We start from the raw sequence: 23543 nt of genomic DNA on the forward strand, positions 1-23543 counted from the left end.
TAGACCTCCATTATAAAGAATGATTTAAACACATTAGATATATTTGAGTTAAGCACTTAAATTACATGAAATCATTACAGAAGTTACTTTTTTTTATTGTAATAAATAGAAATATTTGTAGTGGATGTGATGCGTTTGAACACTTTTCCTGGCATGCGTTTTAAAGTTGTAGTAGCAAATAATGAACAATAACTTTCTCTGAAATGTATTTTATACTATTTGATTTATTTATTAGTACCGCTCGTTTCGTGTCCTAGGCCATCAATGTGTACTTACATTTACGAGTCATTAAATCATGTTTAATTTGGACTTCTCTGTGCATGCTCTTTGAGGTGGTGACCATAGACCTCCATTATATGACTGACAGACAACGGTTTGACCTAAAAATATCAAAATTGAAAATACTGTGGAAACAAAGACACCTACATCTTGAATGCCCTTGAGGTAAGATAAAACATACCAAAAATTAATTTCAAAGTGAACTATCCCTTTAAAAGTTTTCTGTTTCTTCCGTCTCTCCACCGAACGCATCTCTTCTCTTCGGCCATGTGTTCTTGGTCTTCAAAATCATAATTGATAACAAGATTTTAAAGAAGGCTGACTGGAGTCTTCCTGTCTGTCAGCTCATTAGAGGAAAACACCCACTGAAATCTCTCTGGCAAAAGTGTGTATTAACCCTATCACATGCTGTGTGTGTGTGATCGTCAGCTGTCTGTGCGCACAAACAACACGACAGCGCCTCGAGGACTCGAGAAGATGTGAGAAATCTTAGATTTCAAGATGGTGGAACTGAATCCATGCATTCACATGATGCTGTTGATCAGGGTTACAGTATTAAACACAAGATCTCTCTTAAAGGAGTAGTTCACTTTTAAAAAACTTTTGCTGATAATTTACTCACCCCCAAGTCATCCAAGATGTCCATGTCTTTCTTTCTTCAGTTGAAAAGAAATTAAGGTATTTGATGAAAACATTCCAGGATTTTCTCCATATAATGGACTTCAATGGGGTCCAAACGGTTCAAGGTCCAAAAGACAGTTTCAGTGCAAACTACAAACTGTTCAAAGGGCTTTAAACGATTCCAGACGATGAATAAGGGTCTTATCAAGCGAAACGATCGCTCATTTAATAAATAAATTAAAAGGTTTCAGTTTTATAAGCTCAAATGCTCGCCTTGCTCTGTTCTGTGATGCGCGTTCGTGACTCTCCTGTTCGAACTCGTTCATCAAAATGATTTGAGTCATTTGGTTCATTTCGTTCGTTGAAACAACCAACTAAAGTCAACACACCTCATTGTAGTGTTTCCAGTCTCCTCATAAGTTTGTTCATAAATTCTGCAGGAGACAAATTGAAGTTATTTTTCTAATATTATAATATTAAACACATTTGCCTCAGTGGAAATCTGTGTGTGATAAAACCTTTGTGTTTGTTCTTGTTGACCTATAAAGCCTTGGTTGTGTGTGTTTGTGTGCATGTATGTGTCTATGTGTGTTTCTATGTTTGTGTGTGTGTGTGTGTTTGGGCATTCTGCTTGTGTTGTTCTGCATCACATGCTACATTTATCAGCAGTGTTGATCTACAGGATGGCAGTGCTTCATCCGCACCATTATTGTTCAACACAAGATCTATTCATGCGCTTTTTTCATTCAGTTTTTGGCTTGATTTCTCTCGGGACGTGATCATTCATCTGATACTCGATGAATTCCTTAAGATGTCTTTATATTATAATGTGGGTCGATTTTATTCTTCTAATTTCATCTGTTGTCTGCAATATATGCCTTTTACATAAAGTAAATGTAATATTTAATAACATGCGTGTTCATATTTGTTTTTAATAAGAAAGTAAAGGTATAACCCTAAGTTATTAAAACATATATCATATATTACAGGTTACATTTGTTAACTACAGTAAACTAACATGAAAAAATACTTTAATAGCATTTATTAATCTTAGTTAAAGTTAATTTTAACATTTACTAATATGTTATTAAAATCAAAAGTTGCCTATGTTAATAATATAAACTAAACTAACAATGCACAGTTGAATTTTATAACATTAGTAATCACAACATTTTTTCTTTTGTCAAATCAACTTAAATAATTTATTTAGTTCAGATAACATATTATTTTGAGTTTCTGATGGTTAAATTAATCTCCTTCATTGTATTAACTAAATTTTTCCAGTTCAATCAACTTAAAATTTTTATGCAACCACTTACTTTTTTAAGTTAAACCAACAATATTTTTTTACAGTGCACTGTAAAAAAAATGGTTTAACTTAAAAAAGTAAGTAACCTGGGTTGCCTTAAAATTTTAAGTTGATTGAACTGGAAAAAGTGAGTTAATACAATGAAGGAGATTAATTTAATCATCAGAAACTCAAAATAATAAGTTATCTCAACTAAATAAATTATTATAAAGATTTGACAAAAGAAAATATGTTGTGATAACAAATCTTGAAAAACATGTTTACAGTGAAAGATTAATAAATAGTGTGACAAATCTGTTGCTGAAATGCATTGACTTATTAGACCTTATTGTAAAGTGTCATCATTACGTTTAAATAATGAAAATGCACGTTTTATTTACGCTTCTATAGCTAATTATAATTTCTGATCATATATGCATTGAGAAGAGATGCACAAATATTTCTTACATCACGTAATGGATGAAAACCAAGAACTGGCAGATATTAAAGATCTGTACTATTGAATAAAAATATATAAATCCAATTTTTTTTGCCAATTTTTCCAGATTCTTCAGTGAATCAGCACCAGTTCTCCATGAAAAATGGTTAACTATTAATTAATAAACGCTGTGGTTCTAATATTTCATGCATTCTCGTGTTTTTTAGCTCTTGTTTTGCATATTGCGTAACGTACTCGTGTAAAGCGAGAGGTGTTGAAGAAGCTTTCGCTGATGTGTTTTCTCTCAGCGGGATATTAATGCATGTTTTGTAGTGTTTGCTGCGTTCCCTTACAGGAGTGTCATAAAGCGAATGCTGAAGGCTTTACAGGCGCCTTTGATGGAAAGAGCAGCAGGGAAGATGATGGAGAGGCTTTGGCCCAATTAGACGGCAGGATTATGTTACATAAGGGTTTTTATCAAGCTCTGGAGATGACGAGATGCCCTCCTGATGGGCCTGAAAGACCACTCGCTCCTGCCTTTACAATCTGATAAAAGAGGACAAAAGGATTTGTGTAAATATATTTGGAAAATAAATGTGTAAATATATGAAGAGTTCAAATGCAAAAGCCTCTAAGTGCCATTTGAAATTTTCTTCTAAAATGATCATTTTTATCAAGCTTGTATATTTAAGTTCAGTAATTTTACTTAAATGGCAATGAAGATTACCTATTAATTGTCATTTAAGTGAAATTACTCAAATTAAATACACAAGCTTGATAAAAATGGTCATTTTAGAAGAAAATTTCAAATGGCACTTAGAGGCTTTTGCATCTGAACTCTTCATATTTGGAAAATATTTGTTTTAAAATATATTAAAAAAATATATATGCGTGAGTGTATTTGGAATATATATATTTGGAAAATATATGTGTAAATATATTTGGAAACATAATATATTAAAATATTAATTAAAATATTATTTTCCAAATATATATATATATATATATATATTTGGAAAATATATGTGTGAATATATTTAAAATATATACAATCAAATCCGATAATCGAATAATATCCAATAATAATATCAAAATAAATTTAAAGCAAGTAGTATTTATTTATTCAATCATTTAGTCATTTAATTAATTATCTATTTATACAGTCATTTATTTACTGATTTATTTATTTATTCAGTCAGTCAATCAATTAGTCATTAAGGTTCACATTTGTAATTAAAATGTTTCACATAAGGAGTTTTTAAAATGATAACATGTTTTTTCAATGTTGAAATTCGTTCTGAAAAATATTTATTTGTCTTATTTGATTATCTTTGAGATATTATAAGTTTGAATTAGTTTTTTATTTTATAATCAAATTTTATTAGAATTTTTGTTTTACTAATTTTATTGTGTTTTAATAATTCTTAGCTTCCTAAAAATATGTAAATATAGTCACTATGTAATGTTTTTGTTATTTAATTAAATTTAGTTAAGCTAAAAACGAGAAGTGTTGCTTTATTAATTGTTATTATTAAGCTTTATTTCAGTTAATGCAAGATTTTTTTTGATATGCTATTTTGTATTTAATACATTTCAAAGTGTGACTGAAGTGTCCAAAAGTGTAAATGCATGTTTACCAAGAGTGTTTGTGTGCATCTCTTAAAATATTAAAATCCTTTCCTCTTAGGCGCGTTTTGTTCAAGTAGTGAACTCTTATTCTAAGTAGACCCGGGTTACATTGACATTTGATGCAATCGTGATGCCAATGCACAGGTCACCAAGTACGTATTTTACCTTGATGTCAGATTGCCACAGATGCAGACACTTGAAAAAAAGCTCCTACACTTTTCACAGATGCAGTACAGACGGAAAGCCCTCACAGACCCGTTTTACCTGCTTCAGTTAGTTTTAATAATACCAGTTTCTCCCTTGATAACCTGTAAGCCGAATGATCCACTCTTGCAGATGCTTTCTTCTGAAACACAGTCAAGAAAAAGTTTTGTCATTGCATCAGATTGTCTTATGTAAATTGGAATTATGTTGTCTTTATTCCACATGTGGACGCTAAAGCATTTTGTCAGCTACTTGACGTGCACTGTTGGTATTCAGTTTCCATTTTTAGTAAATCTTAATTGGATCCTAAGTGGTTTAGTTCATATTTTTGTAATTCTGCGTGGGGGGCTTGTCATTCTCCGAAGCCGCACAACGATTTAATTAACAAAGCCTCTAATAGACTTGTGAATCTTTGTTGGTTTGAGACTGGGAAATGTAGCTATGAGTCATCATAAGCATGGTCTCGTAACGAGACTTTAATTACAGATATTTTCAGTGTAATTGCAGACTGCCGGCTGGATGTTGTGTGCGTCACTAGAGGATCAAGAGCGATTCAAAACGCCACCGTTTATGACGTTTCACCTTTCAGATTGTGTGTGTGTTTGACTGATTGAGATCTTTTTAACTCGCCATCGTCGTTTGAGTTCTTGTGGTATAAGAGGAATCAGTTATGCTCCATTACGACCCACATATTTAGGCCTACATTTAAGATTTATGTAATTGAGCTGCAATCAAACAAATGGTTAACAGCTTACTAATCCTGATTGGTTTTTGAGACATAACTGTAAAAATTTTTACCCCTATTTAATTTAAGAAAAATATATGGTAACAATATTCCACATATTTTTTTGAGTATTTAAGGCTTGATTTCTTTCATAGAGTCCTGAACAAATCATGTAAAATCCCCTTAATTATTTAGTCCATGATACGTGTGTTTGGGGATGATTAGGAGGCCACAGAAAACATCCTGGGATTTGTAATGACCACCTCGGTTTAACCATGCCATGATTATTATTATTATTTTTAGAGACAGAAATCTTACATATGTATGACTGACGAAAATCCAGTATTATTTTTTTGTTATAGTTTGTATTAGTTTGATTGTTTTTTTTAACAGTGTAGTCCAAACAATTGGACATTTTATATCCAGCTCAAAAACACATTAGGTCGGCACAATTTGACATGTTTCATTGCGTTATTATCTCAAATAAAACTATGACTCCAAGCACAACTACACAAATACACTCTCAGAAAAAAAAGTACAAAAGCTGTTACTGGGGCTGTACCTTTTCAAAACATTTTTCTGTACATTTTGGTACCTTAATGGTACATATTTGCACCTAAAATGTTCATATTAGCACCTGAAATGTTCATATTAGCACCTGAAAACTTCATATTAGCACCTGAAATGTTCATATTAGCACTTGAAATGTTCATATTAGCACCTGAAATGTACACATTAGCACCTGAAATGTTCATATTAGCACCTGAAATGTTCATAATAGCATCTGAAATGTACATATTAGCACCTGAAATGTTCATATTAGCACCTGAAATGTACATATTAGCACCTGAAATGTTCATATTAGCACCTGAAATGTTCATATTAGCACCGGAAATGTACATATTAGCACCTGAAATGTACATATTAGCACCTGAAATGTACATATTAGCACCTGAAATGTACATATTAGCACCTGAAATGTAAACATTAGCTCCTGAAATGTACATATTAGCACCTGAAATGTTCATATTAACACCCGAAATGTAAACATTAGCACCTGAAATGTACATATTAGCACCTGAAATGTACATATTAGCACCTGAAATGTACACATTAGCACCTGAAATGTTCATTTTAGCACCTGAAATGTACATATTAGCACCTGAAATGTATATTAGCACTTGAAATGTTCATATTAGTGCTTAAAATATACATATTAGCACCTGAAATGTTCATATTAGCACCCGAAATATTCATATTAGCACCTGAAATGTATATTAGCACCTGAAATGTTCATATTAGCGCCCAAAATATACATATTAGCACCTGAAATGTTCATATTAGTGCCTAAAATGTTCATATTAGCACCTGAAATGTTCATATTAGCTCCTGAAATGTACATATTAGCACCTGAAATGTTCATATTAGCACCTGAAATGTTCATATTAGCGCCTAAAATATACATATTAGCACCTGAAATGTTCATATTAGCGCCTAAAATGTTCATATTAGCACCTGAAATGTTCATATTAGCTCCTGAAATGTACATATTAGCACCTGAAATGTTCATATTAGCACCTGAAATGTTCATATTAGCACCTGAAATGTTCATATTAGCGCCTAAAATATACATATTAGCACCTGAAATGTTCATAATTAGCGCCTAAAATGTTCATATTAGCACCTGAAATGTTCATATTAGCGCCTAAAATGTTCATATTAGCACCTGAAATGTTCATATTAGCTCCTGAAATGTACATATTAGCACCTGAAATGTTCATATTAGCACCTGAAATGTTCATATTAGCACCTGAAATGTTCATATTAGCACCTGAAATGTTCATATTAGCGCCTAAAATGTTCATATTAGCACCTGAAATGTTCATATTAGCTCCTGAAATGTACATATTAGCACCTGAAATGTTCATATTAGCACCTGAAATGTTCATATTAGCGCCTAAAATATACATATTAGCACCTGAAATGTTCATAATTAGCGCCTAAAATGTTCATATTAGCACCTGAAATGTTCACATTAGCGCCTAAAATGTTCATATTAGCACCTGAAATGTTCATATTAGCGCCTAAAATATACATATTAGCACCTGAAATGTTCATAATTAGCGCCTAAAATGTTCATATTAGCACCTGAAATGTAAATATTAGCACCTGAAATGGACAAAAGTGTACCTTTTGAAAAGGTACAGCCCCAGTGACAGCTTTTGTACCTTTTTTCTGAGAGTGTATGCTTGACAAAATCCGAATGCAAGTTTTTAAATATTTAAATAAAGGATGTCCATTTTTTCTTCAGCCGTACGTCAATACTCCATGTATGCAAAATAGAATTATCATAATGTTTCTAGAATTTGTCATGCGTAACTTTGTCTTTGTGCCTGAAAACTGAAAGTGATTTAAAACTGATTTTGCTATTGTAATGACTACACACATCTGTAGCACAACATCCATGTTTATTGGGTCAAAAGTGTCCCTCTGCAGACCAAAGAAGCACTTTTATAATCATGGCGGCGTCCTGACACTTACGCCATCGCTGCATGTTCTGTTCTGTTCTTTTTAAGCGCCGGCGTGCATAATACACTTGTAATGAGGACTGGACTCTAACACACACACACACACACACATCACTGGATGGATTTCTGTCCAACTGCTTAAAATTGAATCCTAATGATGCTCTATCATCATATTAATGTCATCATCTGCCACTGGCTTTGATTTCCATGCACACGACGTTCAGTCCATTGAACTATGCATATTAGCGATCCATAACTTCAGAAGTAGTAATCAAATCATTTCGATGCCTCGAAAACCCTTGATTGAGATTATGAAACGAACAAATTGTGCAACTCTTTCTGGAAAGTCTGTGTGCCAAAATCTCATTATAGGACAGAACGACCGGTCCAAAGTAATCCTGTCCTGGTTCCAGTTTCCAGTCTTGGCGAGTCCAATAGTTTCCCAAAGCTTTTGCCCAGGCGATGGACAATAGTTGAGTCCCAGTCAAGTAAATATATATATAAATTACACTATATAATTATATTTGTTTGTTTTTGACGGGTTGGAATGATCATGTGATTGACTGAGTAATGATGCTGACAATTATCTGGAATAAATTACATTTTACAATGCATTCACATAGAAAACAGTTCTTTAAATTGTAATAATATTTCTGTACTTTTGATCAAATAAAAGCCTTGATCAAAAATCACATTTTGACTGGTATATCTACATTTTTAAACAGTGATGTTACAAAAGCCTATAATTTCAGATTGAATCATGTTTGAAATTTAGTAAGTAAAACCCCTTAAATTATAATAATGATTCAATTAAATAATAAAAACAACATGCAACATGCAACCAAAATCTGGTTGGTCATTTGGTTAAATGATGATTAATTTTTTAATAATATTTAATATTTTAGCTTTTACTGTCCAACATAAAATAAATTCACATCAATATCCGGTTGATTATTTAACCCCTTAGCTGTCACCCCCCTTTTTGATAATTGACATTAAAATGCACTATACAAATTTAATTGGTTGTTATTTAAGAATGCTTTGGAATATATACCCAAGTCTTGTTTTAAAGAAAACAATCAGCAGATTATTACTGAAGTTATAATTTACAGTAAATCAAATATAATTTCTTAATATATATTTTTTAATATAAAATAAATATTTTACAAAATATTTTTTACTATAGAATTACGATAAAATTAAAGCTATATATCTAACCAAGTTATGTTCCAAATTTAAAGTTGATTTCACAAATTTTGAAGTTCCCATGAGATTTTGTTTAGGCGTAGTACCAAAAATAGCCACCGGGTGCCATTGAATTCCATTGAATTAATAAATTAAATTAATAAATTTCTATCCAAATATCACTTCTGTCACAAAATATGGAACCTTGAGACTCAGACCTTTCTGACAATATGTGTTTTGTCAAGATTAGAAAAGGTTTTGATAATAAATAATGAAAGATGATGCCCAAAAGGGGAGGGGCCTAATAAAAAAAATTCCGTTTCTATGGTAACGCAACGTCCAATTTCAAAACAGTTTTCACAGGAAGTATTCTGAGTTCGTAAGCTTTCAAATCATACCTAATTTATGATAACTACTAAAATATGTGATGTATATATATATATATATAAAATACTTTTTATAGGACTTCTTACCTTACTTTCTAAAATATAATTTTATCTTTTTTTATTGACAAATACTAATTATGTTTTATTATGAACTTTTAGCACTAAAAACCAAAGTTTTAATTATTAAAAGTGTTTGCGTCGACTTTTTGTGACAAAGGTCAGAAACTCCTGTAATGACGTTGATTTTTTTTGAGGCGCACTCTTGTCATAAATTCATATATTACTGTTCATTCATAATTTGTAAGAAAGAAACAGTGCTAAAATATCTATTTAGGAGTCTTAGTTTGTCTTTATATAGTTTGTCATGACAAGATAGTAATATAGTGATATAGTCTATATATAGATATATAATAGATATGTTGTGGTTTCTTGACATTCATGGTCATGGAAAATGGTTAAATAAAGTTACGTTTCTAAACTGATTTACAACGTTTATTTGGCCAAAACACCTCGAACAAATTACTGTTTTACTCCACGTTCTGCCTCATTTATTCCCATCTTGTGAAATACGAGTCTCTGCATTAGCGTTGCTATTCGAGAGCATGCAATAGTCAAAACTTTTATTTTTCCCAATTAGCAGACTCGCTCACCTGGATTGACCTACAGGATTTGCAAAGCAAAACAAGTGTGTGTTACTATATCTGCCAGTGAAACTGTTTCAGGTCATAACCACCATCTGGCTTCTCATCGACCTCTCAGAAGTTGTTGATTAGCGCTGGCTGAAACTCTTAATCACGTTATCAGCTGTAATCGCTGGTGCCGTGACCCGGGCCGAACCGGGAATCGCTGAAGAGAGGCTCTCTGCTCATGAATTATGTGTTTCAGCAGCTCTAATTCAGATAAGAGCCCAGAATACAGGCACGGACTGTGAATATCCAGCGATTACAGACAAAACCTCAGCGTGTGTTTGGAGAGGCTCCTGAAAGAAATAGAGAGAGCATTCATGAGTTCAAAAGCTGGAAACGGCTGTTGTTTGTACATTATGCATGTTGAAGAAGTAACACAAACTCAGGTTGTGTGAGGACAAGTCACTTCAATTATTGTGAGAGAGATCCACAAAAGAATCTGATGATGAGACTTGATCTGAAGTGCTGAATATTCTTTATAAAATATGCAAACGATTGTAAATATATTTAGCCGTAATTTAACTAGATAATCTAAGGTTATATTTAACTTCAGGTTTTGCCATGCAATCTATCGTATATGCATAAAAATATACATATTTTAAATAAATATAGTATAATTCTGTATTATAACATTAATTTAACACTAATTTTTATGAATGCAAAAATAAATAAAAAATATTAAAAATAATCATATTTAAAATGGTTGAATTGGACTGGATAATAATGAAAAGTGACCTCATTCAATAATGTTAAAAAAGCATCTCACAAGCGAAACTTTGTTGCAATAATTTAAGGTAAAGACTGTTTTGTCTCACCCACTGAAATATCAAAGCAATAATACTGTTAACTTTTAATTATCTAGTACAGAATACTATAGACATCAAGTAGTGTTAATGTTTTAATTGTAATTGTAACACTCTGACACTTATTTTAAAGTGCCCCTGTTATGCTGCCTTTCCTTTAGTGTGATATAACTGGTTGTGAATGTAAAAGGTCTGAAGTGTTTCGAAGATCAAAGATAAATGGAGTTATTTTCTCCCAAAAGAAATAAGTTATTCTGAACCGCCTGAAATGAGTCGTCAGTAATTGACCTATGGATAAGCCACGCCCTCAAACACGATGAGCCAATCACAGTGCACAGCTAACCCAATACACTCGGACATTCTCTGTTTCCACTTCCATTGAAAGGCATGCAGTTAGTCAGTTTTCATTCGTTTTTTCTTGTTATTTTAAGTTTAAAATGGCGGACTGGGTCGTCTGACCAATCAGAGCAAAGCCAATCACAGCAGACTGGGTCGTCTGACCAATCAGAGCAAAGCCAATCACAGCAGACTGGGCTGTCTGACCAATCAGAGCAAAGCCAATCATAGCAGACTGGGCCGTCTGACCAATCAGAGCAAAGCCAATCATAGCAGACTGGGCCGTCTGACCAATCAGAGCAAAGCCAATCACAGCAGACTGGGCCGTCTGACCAATCAGAGCAAAGCCAATCACAGCAGACTGTGCCTTCTGACCAATCAGAGCAAAGCCAATCACAGCAGACTGTGCCTTCTGACCAATCAGAGCAAAGCCAATCACAGCAGACTGGGCTATCTGACCAATCAGAGCAAAGCCAATCACAGCAGACTGGGCCGTCTGACCAATCAGAGCAAAGCCAATCACAGCAGACTGTGCCTTCTGACCAATCAGAGCAAAGCCAATCACAGCAGACTGGGCCGTCTGACCAATCAGAGCAAAGCCAATCACAGCAGACTGTGCCTTCTGACCAATCAGAGCAAAGCCAATCACAGCAGACTGTGCCTTCTGACCAATCAGAGCAAAGCCAATCACATCAGACTGGGCTATCTGACCAATCAGAGCAAAGCCAATCACAGCAGAGTGGGTCATCTGACCAATCAGAGCAAAGCCAATCACAGCAGAGTGGGTCATCTGACCAATCAGAGCAAAGCCAATCACAGCAGAGTGGGTCATCTGACCAATATACATTTTTATGCAGATAAAGTTTTAACTGATGTATTTAAAAATGCAGCTCCTGAATACACTTTAGAACTTTTCTCTTTGTGCCGTCTGTCCAATCACTGCAGAGCAGCTCTCAGAGAGGCGGGGCTTAGAGAGACTTGATCCTTGATCGACCCGTTTCAGACACTGAGAGAAAAGAGCAAATCCTACAATGTGTATTATAAGAAAATGAAAGTGTTTTTTGACCTTGGATGCACGTAAACCTGACTCTAAATCAACATTAGGAGTCTTTATAATAGCATCATAGGGCTTTCTTAAATATTATATATGGTTTTGAACGTCTTTCTCTCTATAATGGGACATATATAAGTTGTACATGTTTCTTTCGCCATTAGATGACAGCTAGATTTGTGGTGGTCTCCGATCCAGTGGTCAAAAATGTTATATTTGCCCTCAGATCTCTCCTGATAATAAAGCATGGGTCTCAGAACCTCACTAAAGCAGGTGTGTGTGTGTGTGTGTGTGTTGTTTCAGGTTGCCAGATGGGAGCACAGGACTCGAGGCCTGACCCGGCTCTTCGGTGGCCCGTATGTGGCCTGTTATTCCCTCGCTCTTCTCATCCTCCTCCTCAATGTGTACCGTAGCCACAGGTAACAACATCCAAGTGTGTGTTATGTGATCGTTTAATGTCACGGCTCAACTCTGTTTCGCCACCATCAATAATGTTGTAAATTGATCAAGTGACCCATTTAGCACCATTTTGCATAAGACCAAAAGATTCACTGTTTACTTTGCAGCCTTTTTTATTGATTCCATCAATAATAATAACACTGTGACATCTGTCTGACGGGGTCATGTGACCACCGACACATTCACTGCTTATTTCATTTGGTTGGTTCTCTTGAGTATCTTGCTGTTGCCATGGCAGCATTCGTTTCTGGTGTCATCGACGCTGCGTGTGACAGCCAGCAGATTTCTGTGAGTGTGTGTGTTAGACAAGCTGGTGCTATTTTCTACCCCGTTCTGACTGAGAGCGTTTCACACACGCTGAATATGCTTCAATTAATCAATCCTGTTACGCTGGACACTTTGAGCTTGCTAACGTTTCCAAAATTGAAATGCCTTTTGTTATCGTGCAAAATATCAGTATTTCTATCAAATCTCCAATGACTCTTAAACACACTTTACCGGACTGCACTGTTTTTAATAGAAAAAGACACGTTTTTATGCGGAAAAAACATTAACTTGAACCTGAATGCACTTTAATAAAAAATGAATTTGCATAATAACCTTAATTTTCTTATATAGCTTTTTGTTAATTGCATGATGTTGCCATGCAAACGGAAAAAACATCTATTGTAGCATTTCTTTGAAAAAGAGAGGAAAAATTGATAGCTTTGATTAGAAGAGATAAAAAATAGAGCTTCTTTTCGTTATTACAAATAATTAAGACATTATTCATCTTTTTAAAAAAAAAATTAAAACAAAAATTTGGATTTTTTTTTTTAGATTTCACATGCAGGGCCCTAAAATTGTTATTTTAGTTAAATTTTATATAAAATTTAAATTTTTTTTTATATATTTTTATTTTATAATTTATTTTATATATTTTTTATAAAAATTATACGTTGAACTCAATTAGTTAGACGTGCTTTTCAATGACTATATTTGAATTTATTCATTAAAATGGAAGTGTAAAAATTATAATGAAAAAAAACACAAAAAGGAATTCAGATAAAATATAATTCAGAAGAAAAAAATGGAATGCAATTTAGGGGGGAAAAAGGAAGAAAAAAAAATCCAGTTCTTATTAAAGGGGTCACATGCACTTTTTCAAGTACAAGTTGTGTTGGCAGTGCCTGTACACAACCATCATAATATGATACAAATCCACACAGTGTTTTTGTTTTAATCTCCTTTTATATTTCCCCCTGCCTCAAATCGAGGATGCCCCTCCCACGATTGTTGATTGACAGCAGCGTTTCAACACAGACCCGCCCTGACCTGAGCGAGCCGTCATCATAGTCCGTCATTGTTGAGCAGAATGGCGTATAAGCGATTGTGTTGTTCTGTTCTTGGGTGTAATAACGAACACAGTCATTCTGATGCTCCTGAGTTGTGAGTTTTGTTTTCGGAGGGAATATTCCCCACGACCAACATCAATGTGTACATGTTTGCGCGAATCATTTCTCACCAGACTGCTTTATAAACAGTCAGTATAAAGCTGGTTTTGCTAAGAAGCTGCTCCTGAAAAAAGAATTGGTACCAGCTATTCGTGTTCCTGCTGCACCTCCAGAAGAAGTGTGTAAAGTTGTATTAACCTTTATATTAATCTTTGCAGATCGCGAAAAACTGTTTTTCATGACCATTAGTTGTAAAGTTAATCTGTCAATGAACTAACGTATACATCAGTAAACACACAGCTCTACCCTGCCAGTGCATAGAAAGATAGATCAAAGTGACCTACGTTACGTTAACCAACCATTTAATTGTTGAAATGGTTTTGTTTCGGCGCGACTCCGGTTCAAACTGATACGGTTGCACAGAGAGACTCCCGCTGCCATTCTCTATCCAAAATACACCCTCAACTGTTGTCAAGGCAACACTCCACTGTGTTGTGTCAACGCCCACAGAACAGAGGGGCGGAGTCAGTAAAGCTCATTATCATTTAAAGGGATATGCACTGAAAACGACGTGCTGAAAACTAGGGATGGGCAACGATTAACCGCATTCAAAATAAAAGTTTGTGTTTACATAATATATGTTTGTGTAGTGTGTATAATTAATTTGTATATATAAATACCCACACATGCATGTATATATTTAAGAAATATGTGCATGTATATATTTTATATATATTTATTCACAATTAATATTATATATAAATATAAATATTTGATATATTAATAACACATTTTTCTTAAATATATACATGCATGTGTGGGTATTTATATATGAAGAGTTCAGATGCAAAAGCCTCTAAATGCCATTTGAAATTTTCTTCTTTAATGATGATTTTTATCAAACTTGTATATTTAAGTTCAGTAATTTCACTTAAATGTCAATGATAATTACCTATTAATTGTTATTTAAGTGAAATTACTGAACTTAAATATACAAGTTTGATAAAAATCATCATTCAGGAAGAAAATTTCAAATGGCATTTAGAGGCTTTTGCATCTGAACTCTTCATATACAAATTAATTATACACACTACACACACATATATTATGTAAACACAAACTTTTATTTTGGACGTGATTAATCGCGATTAATCGTTGCCCATCCCTACTGAAAACGGAGCTGTTTTAGAGCAGGTAAAATGAGTGTTTTCCGAGAGTACATTACAAATTTTTCAGAACATATAGACTCTAAACATTCATATTAACTTGTACAAAAATGGCATTATATATTTACCCTTTAAGAAGCATTTTTTGGCCTGCTATTTTTCCCACCTTCCTAATTTCCATGCGTATGAAACAGGCTTGTGTTTCTGTGACTGTATGGTTATTATTTCCATGCCAATGGAAAAAATGGCCATCTGTGTATTCACTGTTCCACGTGAGGGTCTCTTACTGAGACAGGAAAGAGAAAGAGAGAAATAGCCAATGTGTTTAAGGATCTGAAGTCAAGCCTGAGTCCTGACGTATTAGTTTAAAAAAAAAAAAAGTATGCATGAGAAAAGTTTATTCTTTCAATCTCAGCCAAGTGTCCTGCTTTCAACCGAGAACAAAATGATGAGCAATCTGAATCCAGAGTGCTTTTCACACAGCGCTCAGTCGACGATAATGTGTGGTTGCACTTTACTTGAAGCATTTATGTAATGCGTTATAAAAATCATAGAGCGGCATGAAAATGCCAAGTGGATGGTAAAATGTCAAGCCCTGATTATAATTATTCATACAGTGCATTATGAGGTCCATTTCAAGACATAATTAATGCATTACTAATATTTTAATAACGCATTACATAAGAAGGTTTCAAGTAGATGTGCAACCTGTTGAAAATCGCATCTGTTTCTTGAAAGAAGAAGATGATTTACTGTATCAGCTAGACTTTCAGATGAGGAATTATGCACAAGCACATCTCTAATTTGTTTTATGCATCGAGATTCTGCTATGGTGCATTGAACACATTTCTAATCCCCCAAATCTAAAGCTATTAGCATGTGGATTAACATCTATTATACTCAGCCACATTACTTTTTTAATTGGATTTACATTAGTGATTAATCTGAATGCATGCATAATGTCTTTATTATTGTGTATGATTCATTGCACACAAATCCTAAAAGAATTGATGTATTGAAAGGCTGCGGATGAAAGCTATTCATATCGCCTCTGAAGATTAACGACTTAAAATTAAACTATACTTCCTCGGAGGAATAAGTGGATGAGACAATAATCCATGTTGCAAAAGTATTGTGCTGGTAATTGAGAATGAATGGGGGAAGTCACATTAGAGGAGCGATATGATATAATTGGTTATGATTGGATATGATTGGTTTGTCCGATAAATCCCGCCTCCTGTTTTCATGCGTGTTTGGTCTGAATGAACAAAATTATGATGCTAATGGAAAGACTGATTCATTAAAAAGTAAGTAAACAACTCACAAATATCTTAAATATCGAAGTCAAACTGGAACCTGTGCACTGTAAAAAAAATATTGATGGTTTAACTTATAAAAGTAAGTAATCTGGTTGCCTTAAAATTTTAAGTTGATTGAACTGGAAAAAGTGAGTTAATACAATGAAGGAGATTAATTTAACCATCAGAAACTCAAAATTATATGTTATCTGAACTAAATAAATTATTTAAGTTGATTTGACAAAAGAAAAAATGTTGTAATTACTACACTGTAATATTTTTTTGTTGGTTTAACTTAAAAAAGTAAGTAACCTGGGTAGCCTTAAAATTTTAAGTTGATTGAACTGGAAAAAGTGAGTTAATACAATGAAGTAGATTAATTTAACCATCAGAAACTCAAAATTATATGTTATCTGAACTAAATAAATTATTTAAGTTGATTTGACAAAAGAAAAAATGTTGTGATTACTACACTGTAAAAAAATATTGATGGTTTAACTTAAAAAAGTAAGTAACCTGGTTGCCTTAAAATTTTAAGTTCATTGAACTGGAAAAAGTGAGTTAATACAATGAAGTAGATTAATTTAACCATCAGAAACTCAAAATTATATGTTATCTGAACTAAATAAATTATTTAAGTTGATTTGACAAAAGAAAAAATGTTGTGATTACTACACTGTAATATTTTTTTGTTGGTTTAACTTAAAAAAGTAAGTAACCTGGGTTGCCTTAAAATTTTAAGTTGATTGAACTGGAAAAGGTGAGTTAATGCAATGAAGTAGATTAATTTAATCATAAGAAACTCAAAATAATAAGTTATCTCAACTAAATAAATTATTATAAAGTTGATTTGACAAAAGAAAATATGTTGTGATAACAAATCTTGAAAATATTTTTTGCAGTGTGGGGTTTTAGTGAGCGATCAGAAGGGTGAAATTAAAGGTGATCCAAAAATAAGTTGGCTATTCAAAAAAAGAGCTTCAGAAATATAAAATATATTGTATTGCACAAATAAAATATATTGTTTGTTACCTTTATACTTATTATTTTGGAATTAATGTAAAAATGCTTAAAACACTCACTTGATGAGATTTTTTTTCTTGGTTTTAATAAATAGTTAAATACATTGTTAGTGTTACTAAAACAAAATACCTGAGACATGAATTTACATTAGATTTATAAAACAATAAAATGCTTTTTTAAAGCAGAATTTCACTTTTAAAGCACAATAACCTCTTAGGGAAAGTTATTTATTCATTTATCTCATGATAATACATTCAGTTTGTTCTGCCAAAATACAATTTCAGCACCTAATCAAACATGGATCTCGGTGCTTTTATTTAATTAAGGGTATTTATCACTTCATTTCTCTAATTGTGGACCTATCACCATGTTCTCACACAGTGTTCTGTTCTAGACTGTAAAAAAGCGATAAGCCATGAGAAAACATGTCGTTTTCAATAGATGAAGGTTGCCGCGTTTGAATATTTCTTTTATAAAATACTCGAAACAGCAAATATGACAAAGAGAAAAGTATTTCAAAAGCGAAATGCATGTCTACCGTGTATAATTTTGATGATTATGGCTTAAAGCTTATGAAAATCACAAATTCAAAAGTTTTCATGAGCTGTATAATCATCAAAATTATAACAAATAAAGGCTTGAAATATCTCACTTTGCATGTAACGAGTCATATTAGTTTCACCTTTTAAGTTGAATTACTTGAATGAATGAACTTTTGAACGATATTCTAATTTTCTTTATTTAAGTTCAACTGAGTAACCCTTTCACACATGAGCTTCCCCTCACCTTACAAGATAGTAGTTTCTGATGGCGAAGCCGTCTCTCTCTCCATAACCCGAACATGACCTTCTCATTCTCCCTGGTCAGGCATTGTGTGTCTATTGTACCCGGTGTTATATAGAGTTCTGTCACTGTGGTTTCACGTCCATCCTCATCTGTCACTCCATTATCTAACATAAAATGTGAAGATCTGACCTCTATTGAGCAGATCTGACTCAACCTCAGTTGCGTGTCTGAAAATGTAGCCCATTTATTTCACTGACCTTCATTTGGCCAATTACACACCTGCGTAGAGTTTCAGAGATAATTAGGGTTTCTTTGAGAAATGATGTAAGAATAATGATGTAAGTGATGTTTTATAAAAAAATGATTGCGTTAAGGCCATTTCATGTTCATCTGTTGGGTTTTCCGCACGTCTAAATGAGTATTTTCAGGAGAGGAACAGAAGATGCAGCTCATCTTCTCATTTAAATGGGTCATTAGCACAACCTGTCCTGTTTTTCATTCTGATGTCACCAAATTTCAATTGTTCAATCGCCCCCTTCACTTTAACCCCCTGAGGTCGAGTAACGCGTCGGCACGTTATGCTGTTTTTTTTGGTTTTTTTTCACATAGCTGCAACATAGACTTAAAATACTCCATCATTAATGGTCATTTAAATAAAATCAATACATGATTATAAACTATAAAGGATCTTCCTTTTTTGTGTACACTCATATTAATATCAAAACCTTGTTTTTGTAAAATAAATAAAATAAACGGTGCGTTTTCAGCTCACTCTGTCTCCGCAAAAATCTTTCTGAAACGCGTCCGAAAACGAACTGTAACTCAGTAAATACTTGTCACAGAGACACGAAAGATTTCTCTTTATGAAGCTGAAATTATCTTCTTTTAAATTAAGTTATTTATATTAAAAAAGCATCTATTCTCAGTTGAAAAGAGAGAGATGTCAGTCTTTTTCATTTCACCTAATTATAGCGGATTACGTGTTAATGTGACCGCGCCCAAGTCAAGTCACCTTTATCTATACAGCACTTTTTACAATACAGATTGTATCAAAGCAGCTTCACAGTGATAACATGAAGATAAGACAACACAGATCAATAATATTGTTGAATATTAAATGTCCCAAACTAAGCAAGCCAAAAGCCAAGGCAACAGTGGCGATTGAATGGAGAAAAGAAACCTTGGGAGAACCCACACTCTTAGAAGAAATGGTTCTATTTAGAACCAGAAATGGTTCCATCCCCCGCTTCATATATGGAACTTCAAAATGGTTCTATATAGAACCATTTTTTTGGTGAAAGGTTCTATTGGCCAAGTTTGGAACCCCAGGGTTCTATATAGAACCCAGAGGAACCCTTTTTTTAAGAGTGTATAGAACCTTTTAGGGGTTCCAAATACGTAGCGCTGATAGAACCTTTACCAGATTATATTTTGACATACATTATATATATATATATATATATATATATATATATATATATGAAGAGTTCAGATGCAAAAGCCTCTAAATGCCATTTGAAATTTTCTTTTTTAATGATGATTTTTATCAAACTTGTATATTTAAGTTCAGTAATTTCACCTAAATGGCAATGATAATTACCTATAATTGTTATTTAAGTGAAATTACTGAACTTACATATACAAGTTTGATAAAAAATCATCATTAAAGAAGAAAATTTCAAATGGCATTTAGAGGCTTTTGCATCTGAACTCTTCATATGTTCTATGTATGTATGTTGTCCTTTGAATTTTTTCTTGTCTGACTCACCTGAATGAAAGGCTCATTATTATGCGGGTCTTTGTCTCTCTCAGGTGAGAATCACCTAATTATTCATGATGTGGCTGGCCTGTTCACTCCCATTCACAAATTGCCTTGGCAAACAAAAATGTTTTTTCACAATATAACCCAATTCACAGTTTTATGTGAACGATTAGGCAGGATGATTTTCAGATCATTGTGAAGAAAAAAACTCTAGGCACCAACATCCATTAGTCAAAAGTCTTGTGGACACATATTTCGTATGTGTCGTGTGGCCTTATTTCAGAAACTTTCATTTTTAGTTTTTTTCAATAACCACACAATATTCTCTCAAAAATACAAACATGTTGCTCACATATTATGGTAGCCCTGTTTCTGCTAAATATAGTTTATTAATATGTTTATAAGCAACTGAAAAAAGCACAAATGTCAGGGTATGTCAGAACATCTCAAGGACCCCAAAAACACCCTAGACCTCAGAGGAAACAGATCAGGAGGAAACTTATACCTATATTATACAAAATCACAGACTTGTAAAAGTCAAAAACTTTTATTCAATGCTACAATAACAAGAGCTATTACTTATTTAACAGCATTATCTGCCAGTAGAGAAATACATATAAAGATAATTCACGAAGAGTAATTAAAAAAATTAATAATAATACACTTTTTAAAGATACACTTCTTTTTATCATGTGACCGACGAACATTTATCTGGTGTGTTGTTTTGACCTGAATGAATCCGAGCGTCGCTGAGCCGGCACATCGTGAGTTTGAAATATCTTGGGAAAATAAAGCATTGTGAACTCACAAATACAAGAGTCTTCACAGGCAGATTTCCTTTGAGTCCTTTGAGTGTTTCGTCTGTGTTTTTCCTCGTCTCTCAAGACATGCCAATATAAAGAGAGAGCTTTAAAGTTTGACGCACAAGCTCAGAATGATCAATATCGAGCCCTGCATGATAATAATATGCTTTTTATTTTCTCTGTCTCCTGTCGTCCTGAGAGTGCACATTAAAACTCTTCTCAGAAGTGCCACTCAAATGTAATGCGCACAAACACAATGCGACATGTGACATATCTGTCGATTTTCTGTTCTGTGTGTTTTCTCTGGTCGTCTCCCGTTCATGACATGACAGGGTTTTTTTTTTTTATTATTTAATATACACTCACCTAAAGGATTATTATTACTTGTGGAGGATAAAGGATTATATTTACTTGTGATTTAGCAGAAATCATGTAAAAACGTTTTAAGCCAGCAAACGCGATAGGCAAATTTATTACTATAAAGTAGTCTAACACGTGACAGTAACGGGGGAATAGCGGTTATTTACGACAGTGCAAGTACACCACAGCGGCTCTAGAGGTCACTGTTTTACAAAAAAATCACAGAGTGCATAGTGTGGCTTTAATGCTTGGAAAACACGCCTATGACTTCGATTGAAAAACAATGGCGATACACATACACATACTTGTGCAATAGTTTTTTATCGAAAATGTTGCGCAAATCTGTAATGGAAACACGGCTATAGATTGTGTTCTGCTTTTGAAATGGCCACCGTTTTGAGTGTTTCCCACTGAAGGCATCAGGATACGGCGAGCTTCACAAGAGGGTTCGGCACGCGGTGACCTGACTGGTTAAGTGCAGACATTGAAATCAAATGTTCCTGTAATTCCTGTGTGGGTTTGATCTGACCTGACCTCTTCAATCCCAATAAAACCTGCTTGCTTGAATTAAAGCCTGATCAACAGAGCATTGAAGCTCATAACCAGAACAAAAGGATTTCTCAAGCTTTTATCAGCCGTAGTTTACCAATGCAAGACCTTTGGCACCGTTGCTGGTGTGGGTGTCTCACGAATATCTGTTTTTCTCTTCAAATCGAGACAAAAGCGGAAATTTTGGTTCATAATGTTAAATTTTGTGGAAAACATTTTCAAACAAGGATTTTCAACACTTTCATGATTGTTGTCTGACTGTCTTTAGCTTGATTTACGTCGGTCAGTCATCAAGTAAATATTATACTGTATACATTGTTTTATCAGCTTTACTGAATATCATGTTAATGTTTAAAATATCTTAATATCTTCATGCCTCATATAGATATACTTATAAATCCACCTTTATTTAAAGAGCTGTACTGTACACCCATTTATTTCATGCTAAGTATACATACTTAGCATACATAACTGACATATTGCTTCACATTTACTGATATAAATATTAGAATTAAACTTTATTTGGAGCACTTCTTTATTGCACAATGCACATTTCTTAACGCTAAGCCTACAACGTGTTTTAATGTCACTATTATTAAGGATAGTATGATCTCTTTTTAATATAATACTTTAAATGCAAGGTATTTAATGTATTCCTGAATTATACTTGCAATAGTTTTAGCTCAATCAAATATACGGATATGGATTTTAGCATTGTTTCCAGTTAACTAAAGTACATTATTAATATATTTATAATATATATATTATTTTTTTTTACGGGTCTGGAAAACTGGAAAGCCATATTGCCAGCCACTGAAAGGAACTTGTTTATTGTGGTTCATAAAAAGAAAAATCCTCTCCAGCTCAAATGATGTGGTCAGGTCATTTTGACCAGGGAAGGGTTTTCATTTTGTTCACAGAGGATATAACAACTTGACAACCCTCTTGAAAAATACTATTTTTGTGCTTTTCTTTTTCTTTTTCGTGTGTCACAAATGACTTGCCTACAACAAGTTGCTTATAAATCTCTTGTTATATTGCCAAATATTGGATTCAATCTTTTTCATTTGTTTTGTTTTAATAAGCACAGGTTTTGTTCTTAGTTTTTAAGCTTGAATTTACTTTTCAATTAAAAAACAGGTGCATAAGCACAAGTAAAAGATTTAAAAAAAAACACCTATGAAGAATTAATGATGCATTGAATGTTTTAAATATGTTAATTCATTGTATTGTTTAAATGAAACTGGTATTAGATTTAGCACACCATTGCATTGTTTTGAATAGCATCAGAGTCTGTGTTTGTATGGGGAAATCAAGATATTAGTTACTTTTAGTTGTTTACATTTAACTTTAAGTCACTTTACTTTAAAAGTACATCTTTATTCCTGTTGAAGTAGTTAAAGTTGGCATGAAAGTGAAGTTGCGCTCTTTTCTCCTATATTGTTTCGTATATCGAGTGAAATGCTTCTGGAACAAGAACAAATGTGGGCGGGGCTTGATTGTGTCCATAGGGAATTGATTGGATGATTTTGGTTTGCTATTGGCTGATCTCATGTGAGTGACAGGTGACAGGCTCCGCCCACATCATCAGAGAAGAGAAGAGATGCTGCAAGAAGAACTTATTCTGATTCAAGATTACTATAATGATGTCCACCGATAAATCGCTTAGAATAAATACTGCAATTTTTGATAAAAAATGAGAGCGGTAAATTTTCAAGTTTATTTATTTTTCATATATAAAGATT

At 33.4% G+C, this 23543-nt stretch overlaps 2 protein-coding genes across 3 annotated transcripts in view; one reads left to right on the forward strand and one right to left on the reverse strand.

The window, feature by feature from the left end:
• Positions 1–23543, reverse strand: part of nt5m (5',3'-nucleotidase, mitochondrial) — a 339382-nt gene that overhangs the window by 222403 nt on the left and 93436 nt on the right. The window lies entirely within an intron of this gene.
• The window catches only part of pemt (phosphatidylethanolamine N-methyltransferase), an 83100-nt gene that overhangs the window by 19061 nt on the left and 40496 nt on the right, over positions 1–23543 (forward strand). For both annotated transcript variants that reach the window (XM_039680576.2, XM_039680575.2), the window contains exon 3: positions 12463–12578. In XM_039680576.2, the coding sequence (XP_039536510.2) occupies positions 12463–12578 (116 nt within the window). The remainder of the gene's footprint in view (positions 1–12462; positions 12579–23543) is intronic.

Source organism: Pimephales promelas, chromosome 17, assembly GCF_988280905.1.
Source record: "Pimephales promelas chromosome 17, fPimPro1.hap1.1, whole genome shotgun sequence".
Taxonomy (NCBI): domain Eukaryota; kingdom Metazoa; phylum Chordata; class Actinopteri; order Cypriniformes; family Leuciscidae; genus Pimephales; species Pimephales promelas.